Here is a 21,186-nt window from a genome sequence, read left to right as displayed (position 1 = left end):
CAGGAAGCAGCTGGAGACCAGGGCTGCCGTAAGAGCGCACCTTCCCCCGGCGGCGTGAAGAAGCCTCACCGCTACCGGCTCGGGGCCGGGACCTTAGCTCTGAGAGACTTCCGTCGCTACCAGAAATCTACGGAGCTGCTGATCCGCAAGCTGCCCTTCCAGCGCCTGGTGAGAGAAGACCGACCTGCGCTCCCAGAGCTCTGCTGTCATGGCTCTGCAGGAGGCCAGCGAGGCACGCCGGGTTCACACCGGACGCTGAAGCGCCGGGCAGCGCTAATAATATCACCCGTTGATCCAGAAGTATAAAAGCATATGGTCACTTGTTGCTCCAACATTAACTGTAACAGCGTCCCAATTTAATGTCATCCATCTTCAAGAACTTCTCCGCTGTTTGCTCCGTTCAATGTCGGGTGTCGAGGGTAAATTACGTATTCTCCGCCCCCCTCTCTTTTTATCTTTATGACTGCTTGTGTGTCTGTAGTGGATGGGCAGAGGGGGGCATTTAATAATGTGATCGGTAAAATTGGTAAAATTAAAACTCCAGGACACCAGAAGGGGAATACAAACTATGGGATGCAAACTTTATCATTTATATCATATAAAATGTCATCAATATCGTTTCAAATCATTTTTCAGTGTGTTTCCTGGAGCGATACGCTCGCGTCAAGCGCAAAAAAAAATAGACTCGACGCCGAAACGATCGCTGCACGGCGCGAGGCAGCCTTGGCGCAGGGGGGGGGGGGGGGGGTCCTTCAGCCTCCGGTGGGGCCGGCACAGAGGTGGGAGAGGATGGGAGCCGGATATCCAGCTGGCCCGCCGCATCGGCGGAGAGAGAGTTTAAACTGCTGCTGCTCCACTGACTATAACAACGCCGCAATCATACACTTAAAAAATGCAATACAAACCGGAAGTATTCCAAGTATTCAGAATACGTTACTCAGATTAGTTAATGTAATGGAATACGTTACAGATTACATTTTTGGGCATGTATTCTGTATTCTGTAACGGAATACGTTTTGAAAGTATCCTTCCCAACACTGCCAATAAGTTGTTTTTCCATTGGTACTGGTCCACACTGGTGATGAACTAAACACAGGAAACAGCTGCAGGAGGCGGAAGCCAAGTGGGCCAGAATAAATAATCAGATCAGTGGTCCCAAACATGCAGTTATCAGTTTCAAAACCAGTTTGTGATCTGGGGCAGCATAAGCACTGGTTCATTAGGCTAAAATAACAAGGAAGACATGTCAATAATGAAGGGCTTTGTCTCAGCTGTGTGTATGGCAATACTGTAATGCTCAAGACTAGAAAATCTAATATATATATATATATATATATATAAATAAATAGAGCATTTAGTCTGTAGTATACTGATTAAAGGATGAGGCTGATGTAACAATGTGTCTCCTATCAACATATCCAGCAAAATCATCCAACAGTGTGTGAGTGAGATTGTGAAAGTGACTCGTGCTCTATTGACCGTAAGAAACAGAACCTCCCTTGTCCTTCAGCTCATTGAACATCTGTACCCAAGCAGCTCTCCATAGTACCCTGGTTTTGATAGTCTTCCAAAATCTACATCAAACACCTTTACAAGAGAAGCAAGGTCCAAAAAGCGTTTTTTTATTTGGGTAAGTCAGGATGAGTTTATACCAGCACTTAAGTGTTCAGTGTCAGAGATTTTGGTCAGTATGGGCTCTTCTCCATGCCCCTGTACAAGAACACATGCTCCTGGAAAACCTCCACGTCAGAGTTTTTCACCTCCTTTTCATAAGCATTACAAGCCCATCCAGCAATAAGCTTTAGAATAACTAACACAAGAAGACAATACCACATGACAAGAGGTCCCACTTGATCATTAGTGTGAATTTTTAGACATTACCACATGCAGACTGAAGTGCTTTTTTTCAACAAACAATCCCATCACACGGAGGAAGGGGAGTTATTGATAGATCACGATAGATAATAAAAACATGGGGGATAACACATTGGTCTGTCATAACAGTATGCATGGGTTGTTTGCAACTACAAGTCATCCTCCCATCAATTTTTTAGTACATGTGGGTTTCAAAAGAAGAGATCCTGATCCATCTTACTGTATTATTAGCCTGCAGTTTCAATCTGTTAATACATTTCTATTAATAAAACATCCTGATGGAGGTAAACTGGAGACTATATATATATTTTTTAATCACATGGTGGCCAGTTTTAAGAAAAAAAAACCCTCAGAGTAAACAAGTGCATACAAAGAATGACGTGCTGACTGTCCAACCCGAGTTCAGGTATTGTTGATTTTTTTCTGTTTCATTATCACAGCTATGTTCAGCTGAGTTCTCTTGAGGCTTCAAAAAAATCTCTTCTGTTCAATTGCATACATCTTTCCTGCCGGACGTTTCCGAAAAAATAAACTGTTTCCTCTGCTCATGTTGCCCTGGAATGAAGAGGAAACAAGTGTTTAGTGGTGATGATGTTACAGTGTACATGGATACTAAAGGTCAATCAGTTTCAGGTCTGTAATTATTAAAAAATAACTTGGTGAAGGCATAGGAGGAGATCAACAGGGCTTTTAACCCCACATTTGGATAACTGAGTGCATCTAATACATACCATAAATATTCATACAAATGGCCCACTAAACAGATTAGGTGTGAAAGCACTATCACATACAAGATCTGGTCTGTACATAAGGAAAATACTATTGAATTTGAACTTCTGGACCACCTGTGGTTATACTGTACTGCAGGGGTCTTCAACGTTTTTCAGGCCAAGGACACCCAAGCAGGGACCCCCTACTATACATATGTGTGCATTGCAGACTGAATTGACTGACTGACTACATGTTCTACCTCTATTAATCCGTTGGCTACAATATGTAGGATTCATGTTAATATGTTTTTAAAGACATTTATATTTGTGGGAATTTTTTTTTTTATTACAAATATATTAAAAATAATCAACCTAAAATTTCGACACCCCCTGTTGAAAACCTCTGCTGTACTCCATAAAAACACAAGTTCCAAAATCATTACAGAAGCTAAATTGACAACTTTTATCTTCTTACAGTTTGTATAATGTGATGAGCTTTACTTTAGACTTCTGACCAATAAAATTGTTAAGTGAAAACCATGTACAATGTGAAAAGTACTGAAGACGATAACATGCATTGATTTATGTGATAGCTGTATCTGGAACATCTATCCAGCTGTTTTGTATATGATGCAGTTACCTCTCTGCTTAGATGTCTCCAGCAGTCCACCCAGGTGGGATATATTGATGCATAGGGAGGCAGGCCTCCAGCGAGTCTGAAGAACAGTGGAAATGTAAGGCTCAATCCCATTTCACCCTTTCTCCCTACCTCTTAGCCCTTCCTCTTTGTTTTGCACGTTAGTGAATAGGGAAAGGCTTTCCCTATTGGGTCGGAGGGGGAGGGCCAAGTGTTCGGGCAGAGATTATTCAGACCCACACTTCAAACCGAGGACTTTGAGAATTTCCCAGAATACCTTGTGAATCACCGGCAAAATGGGAGATAGACCAACAAATGTAGTATTTTCTCCATTAGTAAGGATTTAAAAATGATGCTGATATTGTATATATCTTAGTTTAATATCATTTAAATTACATTACATTATAGTCATTTATTTTCACACGATGCACTTAATTGAATTAGCATATAGCAGCGATGTTACTGATCTTAAATGCTTTTCTAATAACAAAGCATCCTGGCATGGTTGTCTACAGAGGGGGGACACTTGTGAAGACCATCATCATTTACCACAGAACATTAAACAGGGCATCCAACAACCAGCGGAGAAAGTAGAATCGTGGGCTGACGGGCGGGTCCGGTGTGAACAGCCAGACGTTAGTCTGTTTGATCGGACACTTGTGAGGATTTACAAATATTATGTGAACTCACCCGCAGTTATTGACAGCCATGAGGTTTGACACCAAAACAAAAGGGTATGTGAGCATACTGGCAAAGAACTGAAAGAAAGAGCAGAGGAGGAACATGAACAAACAAGCTTCAAACAGATGGACTAAGATCATGCATGTGTGAGACTCACCCCTGTTACAGCCTGGGAGCAGTTCTTAATTTCGCCTGTGTGACTCATCTGAGCAGAGGAACAGATTCACTGTTATATATATTCAAGTTGAAAATCATGTATGAGGTACTTTGGATAACTTTTGATACCAAAATAACGTAATAACAGTCAATGGAAACCAAAATCGTAAACCAAATGAGGACTGGATTCAAAACCACACAGAAAATCTAAGTAAAACATTTAAATCACAGGCTCACAATGTGAGTCAGTAGAGTGTATGGCCAGGGGCGCCGCTAGAAATATTGGGCCCTATGAAAGAATATAATACTGGAACCCCCTAGCAAACCGAAACCACCCACCAACATGAAAAAACATTTGATGATCCCCTGTTCAATAATAAAGAAAAAAAAATACTACAACAACCCAACATGACAACCCCAAAATTAGCGAGATAATGAGTAAATATACATTTTCAAAGTGACTTATGGACCTGTTGTCCAATATATATCAACTTTTTTTAAACACAATAGTGAATTTTACATGAACAAATTAGTAATAGCATGCTGCATGGTGATGAATGCATAAAAATTAGGAAAAGGTATTTAGAGTAACCTGCTGGTAATGGTGTCCTAATTTCGATGGGGTATTGGTTATATTTAAATAGATCTTTTTAAGATCAGTTAAGTTGCATCGTTTTACATTTTCAGCTTCCTAACTTTTCTTCCAGCTTTTGTGCCAATTACTTAAATTTCAAAAGCAGCAGATGCAGTCTCATACTGTATGCTACTGGTATTTATTTGAGTATATAGGACTAGTGTCTGACAGTTTGATCACAGGGCAATCAAGTCCTTAAACCTAACCACTACAGAATACAGAGCCCCTAAATGAACTGTGATATACAAGAAGCAGCATACCGAGTCATCAATGGCGTATGTATTGATGAGGTGTGCCAGTAGGTTGCAAATCCACAGGGACAGCACATCACCGAGCAGGCGAGGAATCAAACCACTAGGGTAAAAAAAAAAGCAACATAATATCTGATCAAAGAATCTTACATACTGGATACAAGATCACAGACAAAGTTTAGGTTACAATTTAGGTAGCCACTGATCTGGTTTTCCTTTCTCAGGCTTTCTGTCCATGTTATGGGACCTGCCAGGTTCATTTATACTCATCCCATCGATCTCATGTGTTCACATTTGGCATTAAAATGTGTCCTGAATGGGACAACTTGAGATCTAATGCGACTTCCCCACTAAATATGCAAATAATAATGTGTGGAATGTTTGTTCGCGAAGATCAAATTATGTTGTTTTAACCCAGTCGCAGATTACAGATGTGTCCAATGACATTGTGTGGGTAGCGTTGTGTGTTGGCGAGAGAAAGAACATTATGCATTGGTCAGTGTTGATATATTTTGACAATGGCAACAAACAACATATGGGCACTGAGAAATACAAAAAATACTTTACATCAGCTGAGTGGGCAGTGCTTCATATGTGGCCCATATGCATTCTCCTGATATTCACATAGGAAAAAGAATGTGGCCACATCCATCCAAGAGCACCTCCGAATGTGGTTTCAGGGATCGGATGAGGACGTACTCAGATGAGTACTTAGCTCGGATCATTTGTTATCAGATCACTCACAATGAATATTAATACAGACCACTATAAATAGTGTTCCACAGGCCTGTCAATATATTTGGCTCATCAGATGGAGCCCTGCTGCCGTAGATAATAAATTCTAAGATATTGCGATCATTGTCAGAAGAAGAGAATAATTAGACAATAGAGAGAAATGAGAATTTCAAAACAGAGACTTGATGGTAAATGTATGTAGAGCTGGAGGAGATGGCGGTGAGGTCAATTTGGTTTGATGCAGTGCACAGCGCGAATGATGGAGACACAGAGAGGAGCAGAAAATTACTGACAGAGCCACTAAAAACTGCCAAATAAAGAAATGTTTGAATTCCAAATATGTATGAAAAGACCACAAATTAACACTGTAGGTGGACTTAGGCCATACCCTTGTTGATTTTCTCCATTAATAAAGATTTCAAAATTACGATAATGACTAATATCTTAGTTTAATATCATTTCAATATTTTATGGTCACTTTTTTCAAATCAACCTTATAAGAAAGATTGCAAGCATGCTCTTGTCAGCATGGTTTTAGGATCTCAACAATGTTATTAAAATGACATCTCTGGCAAAAATGTGTCGTCTGTTTACATCAACGACAACTGAAGATTGGGACTTGGTGGAGCTGTGCATGGCTCCCTGCTTGTGTTACTGGAATATAAAAACTATGTTGATGGGACATACTGAGCTTTTGTAATGACTCACTGGACTCAACTTAAGGTTCACCATTAAAGAAGAGAAAGAGAAAAACGAGTGTCAAACTTACGCAAAGAAGCCCAGTACGCCTTCTTCTCTGTAGACTGTGATGATGGAGTCAAACACACCACTGGGAACAGATGGAGAGATGAAAAGATCTTTCAAGTTTGGCTCCTCTCATTGTGACATTTGTCTACAATGTCAAAACATTACCTGTATTTTGTTTCTCTCCCAATAAACTGGACCATACACCGCAAAGTAATCACTGAAACACAAGTCAAGGAAAACATACTGACAAGAATTATCTACCCACACAGATACGTATGCTAACATTAAGAAAGTAAACACCTGAATGTCTCACAACTGAAACCACATCATTGCTTTCATACAACCCTAGACATCTAATGAACACAGTTGAAGTGAGTCAGATAAAAGCATCGGTTTGAGCTGTTGCACATATTCATGACATACCATGAAAGGGATGTGTGACAATCGTGGCACAGGAACGAGCTATCATTTCTTTAGTTGTCTGTGGAGACAAAATGAATTTGTCAGTAACACTTAAAACTGAAAATGTTATATAAAATATATCGGAAAATATTTTACTCATATTTAATGTAATAATGAAAGGTTATGTTGTTTTTGCAAAGCCATTTCACATACAAAAGGTAAAAGGTGCCCTCTGGAGGTTCCTTATATACAAACAAGTTATTTTCATATGCAGTATTTCTCACTAAAACACAGTATCCTTGTTAGGTGTCATATGTTTTAAATACCATAAATGGAGCATTATTTAAATCCAGGTTTTCTAGCCAGTGGTTTACATCTTATTCACCGTTGTGTGACAATGCATATTTCTAGTAGTTATGACTACACACCATAAAGATACCATTTTGAACACCATTTATCACAGTTGAAGCAGTCTTTGGCGATATGTACATCGCACATGTTGATATCGCGATGATACATTTCCGCTATATTGTGCAGCCCTAGATTCAACAAGCATCCACTTTTGGGTCAAATGACTCTTAGGTCGACACAGGTTATTATTAACTCCGGCTCAGATTTGCAGTGATGGACAGGTGACACCCAGGTGTACATGCTCATTTGGCAAGACAGCTAGGTGAGACTGGCTTCGGCTTTCAGTGTGTTAAGCACCTGGGGGGAAAAAGAAAGGCAAACTCCTCTTTTGGCAAGAAGTCAGTTGTTTACCTGTATTTAAACACATCTGAGTATACCTGTTAATTTAGGTTTAAAATAGGTATAGGTGACATTCATAGTTGTCCCTGTTGTGTGGTCCCTATCCAGTTGGAAGGTGAAACTTTACTGAGGCCAAATAGTTCAATCTTTGTCTTGGTGTGTTTCTTGCCGGCAACATCTCATATCTGTACAAGGATCTTACCTCATTAACAACATGCTGAAGGGAGCCCTCCACCGCCTTCTGTTGGCTTCCCAGTACCTGGGTAGAGACAAACCTTATGATTATCTATCGTTTTAGTGTTTTTTCCAACTAAATCTTTTTCAGAAAGAAAAACTAGACAGACGACTTTTTTCGAGGATTTTCGGACCACTAGAGCAAATCAATCAGCGTTTCAGAGCAGAAGTTGGTTTGTACTGCTTCCGAGTGTCTATCCAAGTGTCCTCCCTCCCCACTCGTGTTTCATTTAAACACATTGGAAAAAAAAGTCCTACAAAGCATAGCCATCCCATCCTGTTTACTGAGCCGCTAACATATCCTATGACAAATGTTTAATATTGTTGTTTGGTTAATTTTCTTCATGTTTTATGTATTAAGGATATCTTAACATTTCTTATTGTAATTTGTTGTCATGACAATCTAATAATGTACCAAGGTAGAGGTTTACTTGGACCTAGGGGTTGGCAACATATAAAATATACTAAATGTATTATAGCTTTTTCCAACTGCACCCTTTTCACATCAGACAGCTCACTCCCCCGCACATCCAAAGAACTCTCCTGCGCCCATACGTATTTTTGTATCAGTAGAGGAGAGAAGAGACTCAGAGCATGGAGAGACTGAAAGGAAGTGAAGAGCCCCAGCGAGCTGACGAGAGTTCAGAGACGGTTATTGACATGTTCATGTTCATTGTGAACGCTGAACCAAACAAATCAGTTTACAAATGATTAACATGAGCGGCGTTCACTCCAGTGATAGTGGATACATTTTGTGTGTGGGTCTGTGCTCGGAGCGACTTGGAGTTTACACAGACACATAGGACCCGGGGTTCTGCCCCCACTCACTCCGCAACACAGTGAGATGCGAGGCGTACAAATGATGAATAAGAAAAATCTTACCTGAGATGTGCCTTGTTCCTGACACCACTGTAAGACATAAGCAGTTCACAGTTTAAAAACGTGTGAAATAACAGTTGGTGAGTTATATTTAGATACATAGACATATAACCCTTTAAATACTACTAAAATGCATCCTGAATGTGTGCTTAACCAAATAAATCCAAATGTGAAGACACCAAAAACTATCCAGGCTGTAGTCAGTAGTTTGTCTGGTGTAAACATCAAGCAACACACATGTGGAATCTAATCTCCAACAGTACGCATTACACCCACTTCTACTTGTGTTGCCATATTGCATGTTGAGCTGCTTCTTGCACAAAATACACTGAATTTGCCTACAGTAGGGCTGAACGATTAATTGCATTTGCGATAAAATCGCGATATGATAAAACGCGATTTCCTAATTCGCAACGTGCGCAATTATAACGTGCGAACGAGAGTCGGGCACCGGTCAGACACGCAATCCTAGAAAATAACCACTCTTATCTTTACCACAACATATTCAAGCCGAAGCAAAATGTGGTGTTGCAGGCCAACTCGTAAGGCCAACACAAAACGGCAGACACACCAACAAAAGTATATTGACTAATCCAAGTGGAGTGTGAGCCATCAGTAGAGTAGGGTGTGTGTGAGTGAACATGAGCTGTTGCAAGGTGCATGTAAACCAAAGGGTAATAATCCAACTGAATACAACTAAGGCTGCAACATAACCAACCAGGGGCCTGAAGAGAAGGAGATGGACAGGGAGAGAATGTTAGTGAAGGTCACACTTTATAGACTGTGGACACTGGGTCCAGCTCCTCACAACAGAAAACCCACGTACACCCAGAACAAACTGACAAGGAGGAGCAGGAGTCTTGGAAATATCTCTCATTCAATTCAGCTTTTCCTGCATAAAATCGCATTTTAATTTCTCAGTGCGCCTCATCTTTTCCATCTCCGTTTCATATTCTTGCCTCATCTTGCATCTTGCAAGAGCAATCTGCTTATCTTTCTCACCATCTAGTTTTAAAAGAAACAGCTCTTTCTGTGGCTCAAAAGCAAGCAAACGCCCAGCAGTACCAACTAGACTAGTACCAAAACTTTTTGTTTTTTGTCGTGGTATAGAGAATCATGGATGTTTTATGGTACTGGTATCAACTACAAAATGTTAGGTATCGTGAAACTCCCTAATGAGGGTACACAACATATCCTTGTTACACACACACAGATGATCCGTTTCCTCTTTATTAGAGCTGTCAATTAACGGCGTTAACGCAAACCCATTTTAACGCGTCAATTTTTTTAACGAGAGTTAAAGCAGAGCTGCAACTGCAGCTTCAGTATCTGTGTTCGGATCCAGTCTGACCTGCTCTCGCTTTTTGTTTTAATATTTCGTCAACTAAAATATATATTTTTAAGCTATTGTAGCGTCCACGCTTCCACATGTCACGGAACTTCTTCGGGGTTTAGTAGCTTTTATTATCCTCTACACGGACATGTGCACTCCGTCACTCGCACACATCAACAACACTTCACTTCCTCATTGAGCCCCGATCCCCGAACAACCCCATCCTATTGGTCCAAACAGTCACATGCTCCACCCAGACCCCTTTACTGACCCTCAGACATCAGAACGCTCCTTCAACACAGCGTTTTACTGAACATACGTCAAAACCAAACATAAACATAAACCCAGTCCGTTACACTTTTAGGCTGCAGCTATATGGTTTTATCTATTTAAAAATAGGGTACTTCTTATTTCATACATTTTCCACAAATATGGGGAGGACTCAAAAAGCCCTACAAAGTTCTGTGTTTAATTTATTTCAAAGTAGGCTGACACTTGCCTTTGTATTTTGTTTGTTTGTTATTTTGTTGCTTGTCTGTTTGAGTAGCTGGCTGAAAGCAAAGAAGTAGTAGGCTTACCTTTTATTGGTAACCTAACTGCTACGGTTCATTGTTTCTGAAATAAGAGGCCTGGCTGCTATGTTCAACGCAAACTTGAAATTTTTTTAATATTAAGCCATGGTTTAACAGCGCTATAGGCTGAGTCCTTGTTTACCTGAAATGTGCACTTTATAATTTTATTTTGTACCGCCCTGTTTGGCAATGTTGTTTTTCAATAAAATAAAACATTTGCATAAAGCAAGCCAATCCACTTTTCCATGTTGATAAGAGCATTAAAACGAAAAAAAAATGATGGAAAAAAAAATAAATGAAGGGACATTTAGAATAGATAAAAATTTGCGATTAATTGCGTTTAATCGCGAGTTAACTATGACATAAATGCGATTAAATATTTTAATCGTTTGACAGCACTACTCTTTATAGAAGTGTGCTCTCTTACTTCCTGGCAAATCCAGCACCATTAGTTTAATCCACCAAGGAGAGCACAAATGTTACTTTAAAAACATAAACATACACTTGCTCCATGAGCTTTAAAGGTGACATATTATGAAAATTCCACTTTTGTAGTGCTTCTACACATTAGTTTGGGTATCTGGCATGTATACCGTCCCAAAAACTCTGGAAAAAAAAACCTCCCGCGATTTGTTGTGGTTCCTCTATGTCAGAAACGATACGCTAGATGGCGTCAAATGGGATTTTGACCAGAGTCGACGTCATAGTCTCGCCACACGGCCCGGCCCCATCAGCCCGGTTAGCTCGCAGGCTAACGCTAACGGGGGAGCCGGCCGGTCAGGTCAATTCGAGGAGGGCTGCTTTAGACAGGGTAAAAAGGGTGCTGTTTTAAATGATCCTTGTGGTATTTTGACCAAAATATGTTTCAGACATTTCATTTAAGACCCCAATGAACCATATCAACTGTGGTAAAATGGGCATAATATGTCACCTTTAAGTCATCAATGGAGAAAATAATTGACAAATCAGTATTAATACAAATATCAAATTAATCTCAATCTCATTCTTCATATTAAAAAAAACATGAATTACAATTTTAAGGAGAGAGAAAACTTATGAATTAAACATAGATGGGATATCCTTTTTTCAAAAATTTTCCAATAGTGAGAGCAGAAGTTTAAACTTATCAATACTATTTTTAATAATTTATCCCTGAGGCCTGTTAATAGCAGGTTTCAGTGGCCATCCTTACTCATGTGTGGCACAACAGAAGAGTAACACTTTTAGACTGTCAGCACTCAGCAAGAACACTCATTTATGTTGAGTTATAGTGCATTAGTTAATTACTGAGATGAACGCAAATCGGACATTTCAGTGTGTCAGAATCCCCTGGCCTAAAAGTGGGAAACTGATATAGTCAAATGAGTCCTCTCAACAAGTGGTTAAGTGCGTGTGACATACACTTAGAGAACAGTACAGACATGAATTACTGAGAGTTTTAGAGTTAAAGAAATTTTTTACAGGCAATACCAGTTGCACTAAACATAATTGAATCCCTGTATTAATCTGAGGAAAAAGCTTTGGGTGTAATACAATATATGCATGGAGAACTCAATGTAGTCAGACCTACCTGCAAAACTTTGCTGTGCACAACGGTGCCAATGGTGCCTGCACAGAGCCTTGGACCAAGTCCTTTGAAGAGCCCTGCTTTTCCATCAATTTGGATTATGTGTTTTGCTAAAAGATTCAGAAAATAGGATAGAAGGATGTGAAAAACAATGTGATGACATTTTAGTTAAATAAAAACTGTGACCTAAGATCTGAGCTGTCACTGTAAGAGATATACAACACAAAGTTGTCAAATACAAGTCATACAATATTTTTTGGACTGGTACACAAGTAAACATTTAGTGTATCAATGCACTTTAATGGGGTTATGAACAAACTTAAAAATGTAAAGTAATGCAATGCTGCACTGATTTAAATTGCAAAATTTCAAGAGTGTTAATGACAACATTATCCCAGCATTCTGTGTACTGTGCTCAAGGGAAGGTTTATCAACATTCACAATTCAACACTAACCATGATCAGATCTGCCATAAAAACTTGCCAAAACATCTACTACTGCCTTCTTAGAAGCATTGAAATAAATACAAATACTGATTTCAATTGTGGAAAGGCCTCGAGTCAGACTCACCATAAGCAAACAGTCCAGGGAGCTGGTAAACTTGTCTGCCAAACAAGTTCCTGCCCATGGTGGGAGGGAGCGGCTCATGTCCTACCTACCAACACAAACCATAGTAACAAGTGAAAGACGTGTACAGTAAGAGATCCGTGTAGCGGCTCTTTGAATGAACCTTCATCATATCTCCGCATTCTGTGACTCTCCACTTCCCCCTCTCTGTTTAGGTAACTTTGTAAGTTGCAGTTCATTTCACACGTTTGCTTTAAGACGCTAGTGTTAGCTAGTTTAGTGGGCTAAAGGTGAGATAGGCCCGCAGGTCCCGAAATACAAGGCTGTTAAAGGGAGATTAAAAAAATGTATTGCTATGTAGGATCAACGGCTAAAATGCATAGAGACAGAAGACAAACCGTAGACTAATAAGACAACTGTTAATACAAATAAAAACTAGCGAATGTAAGTGTATTGGTTCCTGACCCTTCACTGTGAGTGGACAGTACGAATCACTTCATGTTTTCATAAGCGGCGGCAGCCACACTGAGGCTGTGAGCTCAGACAGCAAGACGGAGCTGCTAAACTGTCAGCTAACTAGCTCTTATCTCTAGCAACTATTACGATTTGACTCGCTAGACACCAGGAAACCGTTTACGTGAATATGTCTCGGGGCGATTGATTGTTGCTCAACATTGTGTATACACACATTAAAAGACACAACACTGCATTTCGGTGTGAACTTTAAGAATGCGTTCACCCCCGTCGCTTCCGCCCACTACAGAGTGTTTTGGAAACAGAAGGTCATTGGGACAATAGCCGCAGTATAATGTAGTTAGAATTTGTGCTGCTGTTGTTCACAAAGATGCTGAATTTTACGGTCTGTGATGTTGATTCGTTAACAGCCTTAGGCTATTGTACGTGCTTTTAACGATAAGCGAGCCAACATTAAACTGCGGTATTTTCGATGGAGTTTGATACTCTCCTCTTACTAGCTTACTGGCTAGTTGAGCTAGATGAGATTTACAAAGGCGAGCAAACAGTTATTAAATTAGCTCTTGAAACGTTTGCACGTTAGCACGAATAATTCTAATTCTAATCCCCGTACCTGGATCAGGACTTTGATGTACATCAGAGGCTGGGAGAGGACGGTGAACCCTGATCCCAGCAATACTTGGCCACACGTGTCCGCCATCTTTGGAGAGCCAGGGGAGACAGGAAGCTCTTCTGGTTCTTCTTGCGGCCGAGGAGCCCACAGCGCCTATGTTGCGTCTGATTATAACGGCACTGCCATCTAGCGTTTACAGCCAGAACTCACTCACTGGCAGAGCTTAAAATGAACACTCACAACGATAACATAAAGGTTAAATAACGTGAAAGTGAGAGTACTACCTCTAAATCAGAACATAGTGGTGAAATGATTCAACCAACCTGAAGACAAGTTATTTTATCTGTGGATCTCTGCCTTGTCTTTTTTACCTGCCTGATTTATTTCCAAAACAGTATTTTTGGGGTCAAGATTCTTGCTTTATCCATCAGCTGCCATTCACCCTGCCTCTGCTTATTCAGCCCCAATCAGCCAGCGATTAAAGAAGGAACATCATAGAAACCAGGGACTATGACATGAAACCACATTCATTCAGTTGTGTCCATTCATCCTGCTTTGTGTTAATAAATATTTTGCTTTTTACCTACTCCTGTTTTCCCCACCTGTGTTCAACACATTGAGTCCGACATTCTACCATATTAAAAAGCCTGCAATGTGGAGATGCAGTGGCCGCTGAAGTGGTGTCCTGAAAAAGTCTTAGCGCACAATATGAAAGAGTTCATGGACCATTAAGCTGCAAACACACCCCTCATCTACATCAGCATTCCAGAGACATTTACCGGACATTTAAAGTCCCAAGGAGGTTCAGCAGCTTTGCATCCAGATCACGCCTATGTCTGAAAAACCTAATCAACCTCTGCACATCCCACAGTATGCAATCTCATGATGATGATGGTTAAAATAATGAATGGTGAAAAAAATAACCAACAACAACAAAAAAACATTTTTAAATGTGTGTATGCACTTCATCAAGTTATTTAAATCTTTATCGGTAGGGGTCCCATTTAGCCAATTTATAATATGTGACATAATATTATCTTTTTTTTGGAAAGCAACTTGTGGTGTACATTTAAAAACTGGCTACAAGAATGGCATGAATACAGTAATACATGATTGTTACTACATGGTTTATTGTTGTTAATACAACTATACTGAAGGCAGATAGAAAAATAAGATTAGTAAGGGAAACATCCAACATCTGTGCTATCTATGACTACCAGTACCGACTTTTTGGAAGTGAAAAGTAATTTGATAATTCCTGTGGTCATGGGCCAGTCTAAATACTACAGAAACACTTGTAAATGTCAATACAATACATGTCGCTGTATGCACTATATGAATGTGTGTGAATAGGTAAAAAAAACTGTACTGTAAAGCCCTTTGAGAGGTCATCAAGACTCTAAATACAGATCATTTACATTAACTCAGTCAAAAAACATTCGGATTGGGTTAATTGGAAACTCTAAGTTGCCCTTAAATGTGCATGTGAGTGTTTATGTCCCTGTATGTCAGCCCCGCAATACACTGGCAAACCTCTTGCCTATTGACAACCAGGATTTGCTCCAGCCATCCTTAAAGGATAAGCGGTATAGATAATGGATGGATCGATGTAATCTGATGATTAGATGTGCAATCTATATCATCTTAAAATTCTTTTGAACTGAATGTGAAATTCTGAATTCACTGTTGTTCATTCTACCACATTGTGAACTGCAACATTGGAACCATGACAAAGGTTTTTAAAAGCAACACCCTCTGAAAGAGAAGTAGAGGATATGTGTTTAAAAAAATGTCTTGGGTATGATGTAAATCAAGTACAGGGAATAACAAAAGCCAATCACATCATGTAACAAAAACATATTGTGGTCTATGTCAGGGGGAAGTCAGGTTAAAGGATTCACAGGTGGCTGTTATGTGTCATTGTGGCCAAGCAGCATGGCAAAAGACAAGACAAGAAGGAGCAGAATGTACAACCAACCAAAAGAAATGATAATGAAAAACATAAGCCGATGTGGCCGTTTTGTTTGGTCAACCTTAATTCCTGTGAGAAGAAGTCTGGTTTTGATATGACAACCTATTTGTGTTTTATGGGAACATTTTTTAATATATTCATCTGAATTTCATCTATCAACTTGAGATATGATAATGTCAACATTTCATGTGAGATCAGGCTAGAAACGCAACCAGTTGGTATTATAAAAGAATAGACGATTGAATGAATATGCCTCATTTAGTTGAAGCAATATTAAATGGATGCTATGAAAGAATGAAAGCAGTCTCCTGTGATTCAGTCTCAATACATTTATTAGGTGATGATTGAATGTTGTGCTGGTGTCAACAGGCCTACAGAACATTTGGGCAGGCTTCCTGTAAAACAAAAAAGCAAAGGCAGCAAGTGGCGTTTTATTTCTGCTGCATAGATCACGTAATTATATTTAAAGCACTCCGACACCGTTGTTAACTCATATCACCACAAACTCTCTTGACATCACTCGCTTGCGGTGAATCCAGCGGGTGATTCCCTGCTGTGGTCTCACATCAATGTCACCTGGATTTCTATTGACTTTATACTTGGATGTCAGGTGAAGAAAGTCCACAGAAACATGTGGAGCATCTCACTCCGACATTTGCGTTCACACAGGGACACTCCCCTTCCTGATGTCCTGGCTTCCTCCAGCCAGGACATCAGTGTTAAAATGACTGGAACGGTCTCGATTCATGATCCAACATCATCGAGACCAGGGTAAAGTCCGAAAACTCGAGGGTGGGGGCTGCTGGCTCCATGTCAGCGGCTCGCTTCTGGTGGACGTGTTGCTGCTGCCTCTGCTCTATGTGACTTTTGACAGACACACAGACAGACAGACAAAGGGATCGTGTGAAGCTGTGCAGCTGCCAAATTCTGGACGCGAGTCCAGCCGGGAGCTGCACCTCTGCGCAGCAAGCACCGGCAGGGTGCTTCCGCGCCTCGGCACCTCGGCACCTCTCCCTCTCCTCGCGCACCTCATCACAGATGGTTCTAGGTATAACCTTTTACGGTGGGTTTTTGGCAGAAACCATGGAAAGGGTTCTACGTTGCACCTTTCTAAAAATATTCTACCAGGGAAAAAAATGGGTTCTCCTGTGGACAAGACACATAACCCTTTATGGTTCCACTTAGCACTTTTATAAGTAAGAGTGTGCAACATGTTGAAAAGTATTCAACACAAACTGGAGTCTGGCACTATGCATGTGGACACTCACAGCACTTGTAGAGCGTGTTGAGCCTGGCAATGTCATTGCGGCTCATCTCCCTGGCATTGCCAAAGGACACATTGGAGTTAGGGATTGGGACCATGGTGGGCTGGTTGTTCTTAGAGAAGGCAGTCCTACAACAAGACAGCAGCAGTTAGGTAGTTAAACAGCATATGCTGCACACACACACACACACACACACACACACACACACACACACACACACACACACACACACGAACACACACACACACATGTATGATAAAACATGAAAGGGCTGGTGTTCAACCAGTTGTTCTCACTTGTGGTACTGCATGACTGAGTTGTAATCGTAGGGAGTGCCCTGGTTGAGGGTGGCAATCTTCCTGAAGTTGTGCTCCATTCCTGAAAATAAAAAAGGTTGAAGATTATCTTTGTTAGAAACCTGAAGTTAAACAATGAGCATCAATTTCATGTATGATTAGGATTCTTTGATCTTTGATCTCAAACTGTGTGTTTCTTTGACTGGATTATACAATACCACAGTGTATACTTGGCAGCATTGTCTATCATCGGTGATGCTTACCAGTTATCTATTCATGAAGTGTACATTATATCTGAGTTTATTTGATCTTATCAGTCTGCAGTTTACTTAGTTCCCTCTCTATCTCACCATTGGGGAAAATGAATAACTCCATTACCAGACTGGACATTGTGCAGCAGGACTTTGATGTGGTTGTCCCTGTCAGAGCGGGTTTGTTCATGGTTGAATCCCAGAGCATGGAGCAGCTCATGCTGGACGGTTCCATGGTAAAGGCATCCGCTACGGGCCAGAGACACCACCTGCTTACCACCACGACGTCCAACAAAGGAATAGCAGCTGGACAGGATGAGACATAAGTTGAAGATCAGTGAAATTTGACAACAGCTTTCAAGTCAAACTCTTCATTTATATAAATTTCTCACCCATTCTGGGACTCAATGCTTAGCCAGTCACGGTCGCTGCTTCTGCTGGGCCTGAAGTTGATGCAGGAGAAGGAGGAGAAGGACTCCAGTCCACGGGTGATGATGGCTCTCTCTCGGGAGGCTGGTAGTATGGTACCACACAGCATTATGTTGTTTTAACATCCCACATCACAGAAAAACAGAGGAACATGTTGGCAGCAATGTACAGTATTATGCCTATATAAGCTATGTGGGAATTATGCTCTGCACTAATGGAACAATTTCATGTTTCACTTTAATGCAAGATGGATTTTGTCTTATTCTGGTACGAAGTGTCTTTTGAAACGGTTCAGGTGTCTTAACAGCAGTTGACAATGAAAGTCGCTATGCTAGGGGTAATTGGAGTGTGAAATTTAATATATTAACTGTTATTTAAAGTAAAGGTAATTCAATATATAAGTGCAAAAACTCTTAACAAATGATCATAACATAATCAAATTGGAAATAAAAGCTAACCTGTCTACATTTAGTAGGCTACGGGCTGCCAGAGCCATGTGTGGGCTGTGATGTTTATGTTGTCTTTAAGCAGGGCAACTATTTCAGTATCTAGCTCAGGCACCACAAAGAGACATGGAGATTTGCTTTATGATTCGGTCCACCACCCAGTAGGTACTGGCTGTGTAGGAATTTCAAAACTCAACCCTCCTTATATGTTGAGAAAACTTTGTCTGGGTATCTCACTATCAGGGTGCTCATATTTGGGCTAATAAGGTATATGTGTAAGGTTGTTGAACACAGACCCTTGTTTCAAGGATCTACTCAAAAGTATACTTAAGAAAGCTTTTTGGACACTTTAAAGTCATTCATGTCATGACTCCAGAGGACGAGAGTGATGCAGGAGTTTACAGTTGATAATTGGCAGCAAACATGTTTGATGCTGGTAAATAAACTGTTTGATCTATGGTCAATCTCACTCAAACCTTTTGACACTGCGGTTCTACTTTTCATCAGATACTCACAGAAGTGATTAGTGATGTAATACGGAATGTAGACCTTCCCGTCACTCCACTTGCCCCACATGCAGCCTCGGCTGGTGCAGGGGTCAGCATTTTTCTCTGCCTCGCTGCCAATGGCAATGTCTCCTCCAATCAGTATGGGATCATTGTTGGAGCGGACTAAAACACATCATGTAACATTACATAATTTCTTTAAAAGCTGTTAAAGTATCACTAATAAATAATGAGTTGAAGAAATTTAAGCATCAACAGTCTACATGAAAATCTTCAGCTCACACTCACTCAGATTGCTGTTGGCTCTTTCTAGAAGTTCCGAGACGGAAAGCTCCCCTGAGTCCACCTCTGAAATCTCCTCTGCTCAGTGAAATCATCAACAGCAACACAATGTTATTTTGCAGAAAAATACAACAGTCCTAATTCAGTGCATATCAATACAATAGGTCTGATTGTACATACCTGCCTGCAAATAGGAAAGAAGAAACAAACATGTTGAGTTATTAGAAAAACAACATGGAATTACAGTCAACAAACTTACTCTGTCAAATAACCCAAAAATGTGCCTTAAAGATACACGTTCACATCAAAAGTAATAAAGACAGGAGGTTAAGAGATGCCCACTTTGCATAATAGAACATAAAGTTATTGTACAGTTAAACAAAAGTCTAGAGATGAAAAAAAAAAAAAACTCTGTATGAAAGATATGTTGCTGTCATTTATTAGTGAGTAAATGCCTAAGCTTAAATCAGAGAATTAACTAAATGTTTGTGACTGACAGATGAGAGGCTTCTTCTGTGACAGAGGAAGTTTATCATGGTTGAGACTGACAGTTAGACATAAGTTTCACAAGCAATTTAACTCAATGTTAATTATGTCTAAAACATGCAGCTTTTAACGAGTAATAACATCTATACTGCGATAAAATGGGCCTTTGGATGGGCTTACCTCATTGCTGGCCCAACAGCAGGCAGAGAGAAACAGTAGAGTCAGAACTGAGACCTTGAAAACAGACATGTTAGACCTCCTAGCAGACCTACAGGAAAAAGAAAGCATTGAGTTTGTCTTGAGTGAAAAAACCGAATCAAAACCAAACAATCAAACTTTGATCCTGTTGTAGACATTAGCAGCCTAGCTCACCTGTGATCCTCTATGTGGACATGTGTATCTGTGGTTTGGCTTCAGGTTTTTATAGATATTCTGGTTTGTTGGTTGGACCAAATATGGATTATCTGAGTACAGTAAAGCCTGTAGAGTCAGCAGAACTAGCAGGCTTATCAGTCTCATTACATATAGACAGATATAGAGACAGAAATACCCCCAAAGCTTTATCAGTGGGAAAAAGGACGTTTGTTGCATTTGCCATAGTAACAGGTGGAGAAATGGATGAAAGTCACTGATGTCCTCAATGTTTTCTCAATATTCTGATTAAGCACAGTGTGATACCTGTTTATTTCTCAGGTGACCCCAGGTATTTTATACTTTATTAATGAAACTGACTCTCCAGTTCTACAAAATATCAGCAACATAAGTACAGTGTAATGAAATATAGCTTCTTTCCATATTTCCACCTGTTATAAAGGGACAATGTATAAGAATAACTATATCATCTAAGGCAGTCTTTTACAAGCAAAACTGCAAACTGAATTGCTATTTAATACATGGCTCATTCCATTAAGAATGCTGTACTGGATACTATTTGTAAACATTTACATTTGATGACTTGTGTTTCTTTACCCAGCAGCTACAGTCAGTTCTGTTAACGAAGGCCAACAAGCTGAGAATGCAAAAATAACATCAACTTTAGCTGCTATAGTTTACTCTGAATTCCATGTTAAAATAATAGTTAGAGCTGGTTCATGTTTGTCTTGGACCTGCTCTTAGTTATGCTGCTATTGGACTAGAAAGTCGGGGGACACATGGACCTTCTCTTTCCTCTTCTCCTTTTTAATCATATTAAAGAAATCAATGTCTCATCAATACATGTTATTGACTTGACTTCTTGACTTCTGTTCAACACATTCTCTATTAAACAGATCATCAACACTTGCTCCTCTTCTGCTTCAGAATTACTCTGTTCATATTGTTGAAGTCTATCTTTTAGTTCATTAACCATGCTTTTCAACTGTGCCATTTCTTGCCTTTATATGACAGTCTCCGGAGCTGAAGGGCAGATTGCTCCATCCTGCGTGAGGGCCTTGTCG

The 21,186-nt window shown here is 40.1% G+C and overlaps 2 protein-coding genes across 2 annotated transcripts; both read right to left on the bottom strand.

The window, feature by feature from the left end:
- Nucleotides 1-1,601: 1,601 nt before the first annotated feature.
- Nucleotides 1,602-13,917, bottom strand: mtch2 (mitochondrial carrier homolog 2). Its single transcript, XM_061068013.1, has 13 exons — nt 13,818-13,917; nt 12,734-12,818; nt 12,167-12,273; nt 8,695-8,721; nt 7,781-7,837; nt 6,850-6,907; nt 6,592-6,643; nt 6,449-6,508; nt 4,954-5,047; nt 4,061-4,108; nt 3,913-3,980; nt 3,226-3,301; nt 1,602-2,430 (listed from the first exon to the last, which is right to left on the bottom strand). The coding sequence occupies exons 1-13, from the start codon at nt 13,902-13,904 to the stop codon at nt 2,344-2,346; spliced, it is 906 nt and encodes a 301-aa protein (XP_060923996.1). The 5' UTR covers nt 13,905-13,917; the 3' UTR covers nt 1,602-2,343.
- Nucleotides 13,918-16,103: 2,186 nt separating this feature from the next.
- LOC132998657 (hatching enzyme 1.2-like) lies at nt 16,104-20,131 on the bottom strand. The gene is made up of 9 exons (XM_061068386.1): nt 20,123-20,131; nt 19,927-20,018; nt 19,271-19,342; nt 18,992-19,147; nt 17,994-18,114; nt 17,729-17,907; nt 17,351-17,432; nt 17,058-17,182; nt 16,104-16,184 (listed from the first exon to the last, which is right to left on the bottom strand). Coding segments are annotated over exons 2-9 (810 nt in total). The 5' UTR covers nt 20,000-20,018; nt 20,123-20,131; the 3' UTR covers nt 16,104-16,182.
- Between the last annotated feature and the right edge of the window lie 1,055 nt (nt 20,132-21,186).

The sequence above is a fragment of the Limanda limanda genome, chromosome 3 (genome assembly GCF_963576545.1).
Source record: "Limanda limanda chromosome 3, fLimLim1.1, whole genome shotgun sequence".
NCBI classification, from domain to species: Eukaryota; Metazoa; Chordata; class Actinopteri; order Pleuronectiformes; family Pleuronectidae; genus Limanda; species Limanda limanda.
This window is presented reverse-complemented; position numbering and strand designations above follow the sequence as displayed.

Coding starts and splice junctions, on each gene's coding strand:
- LOC132998657 (XM_061068386.1), bottom strand. CDS start 19,999: ATGTCTGTTTTCAAGGTCTCAGTTCTGACTCTACTGTTTCTCTCTGCC. Junction 19,148..19,270: donor AAGAGCCAACAGCAATCTGA/GTGAGTGTGAGC, acceptor GATGTGTTTTAG/TCCGCTCCAACAATGATCCC. Junction 17,433..17,728: donor GCTGCACAATGTCCAGTCTG/GTAATGGAGTTA, acceptor TTTTATTTTCAG/GAATGGAGCACAACTTCAGG.
- mtch2 (XM_061068013.1), bottom strand. CDS start 13,904: ATGGCGGACACGTGTGGCCAAGTATTGCTGGGATCAGGGTTCACCGTC. Junction 4,109..4,953: donor CATACGCCATTGATGACTCG/GTATGCTGCTTC, acceptor TCCTCTGCTCAG/ATGAGTCACACAGGCGAAAT. Junction 3,302..3,912: donor ATGGCTGTCAATAACTGCGG/GTGAGTTCACAT, acceptor ACTGTTCTTCAG/ACTCGCTGGAGGCCTGCCTC.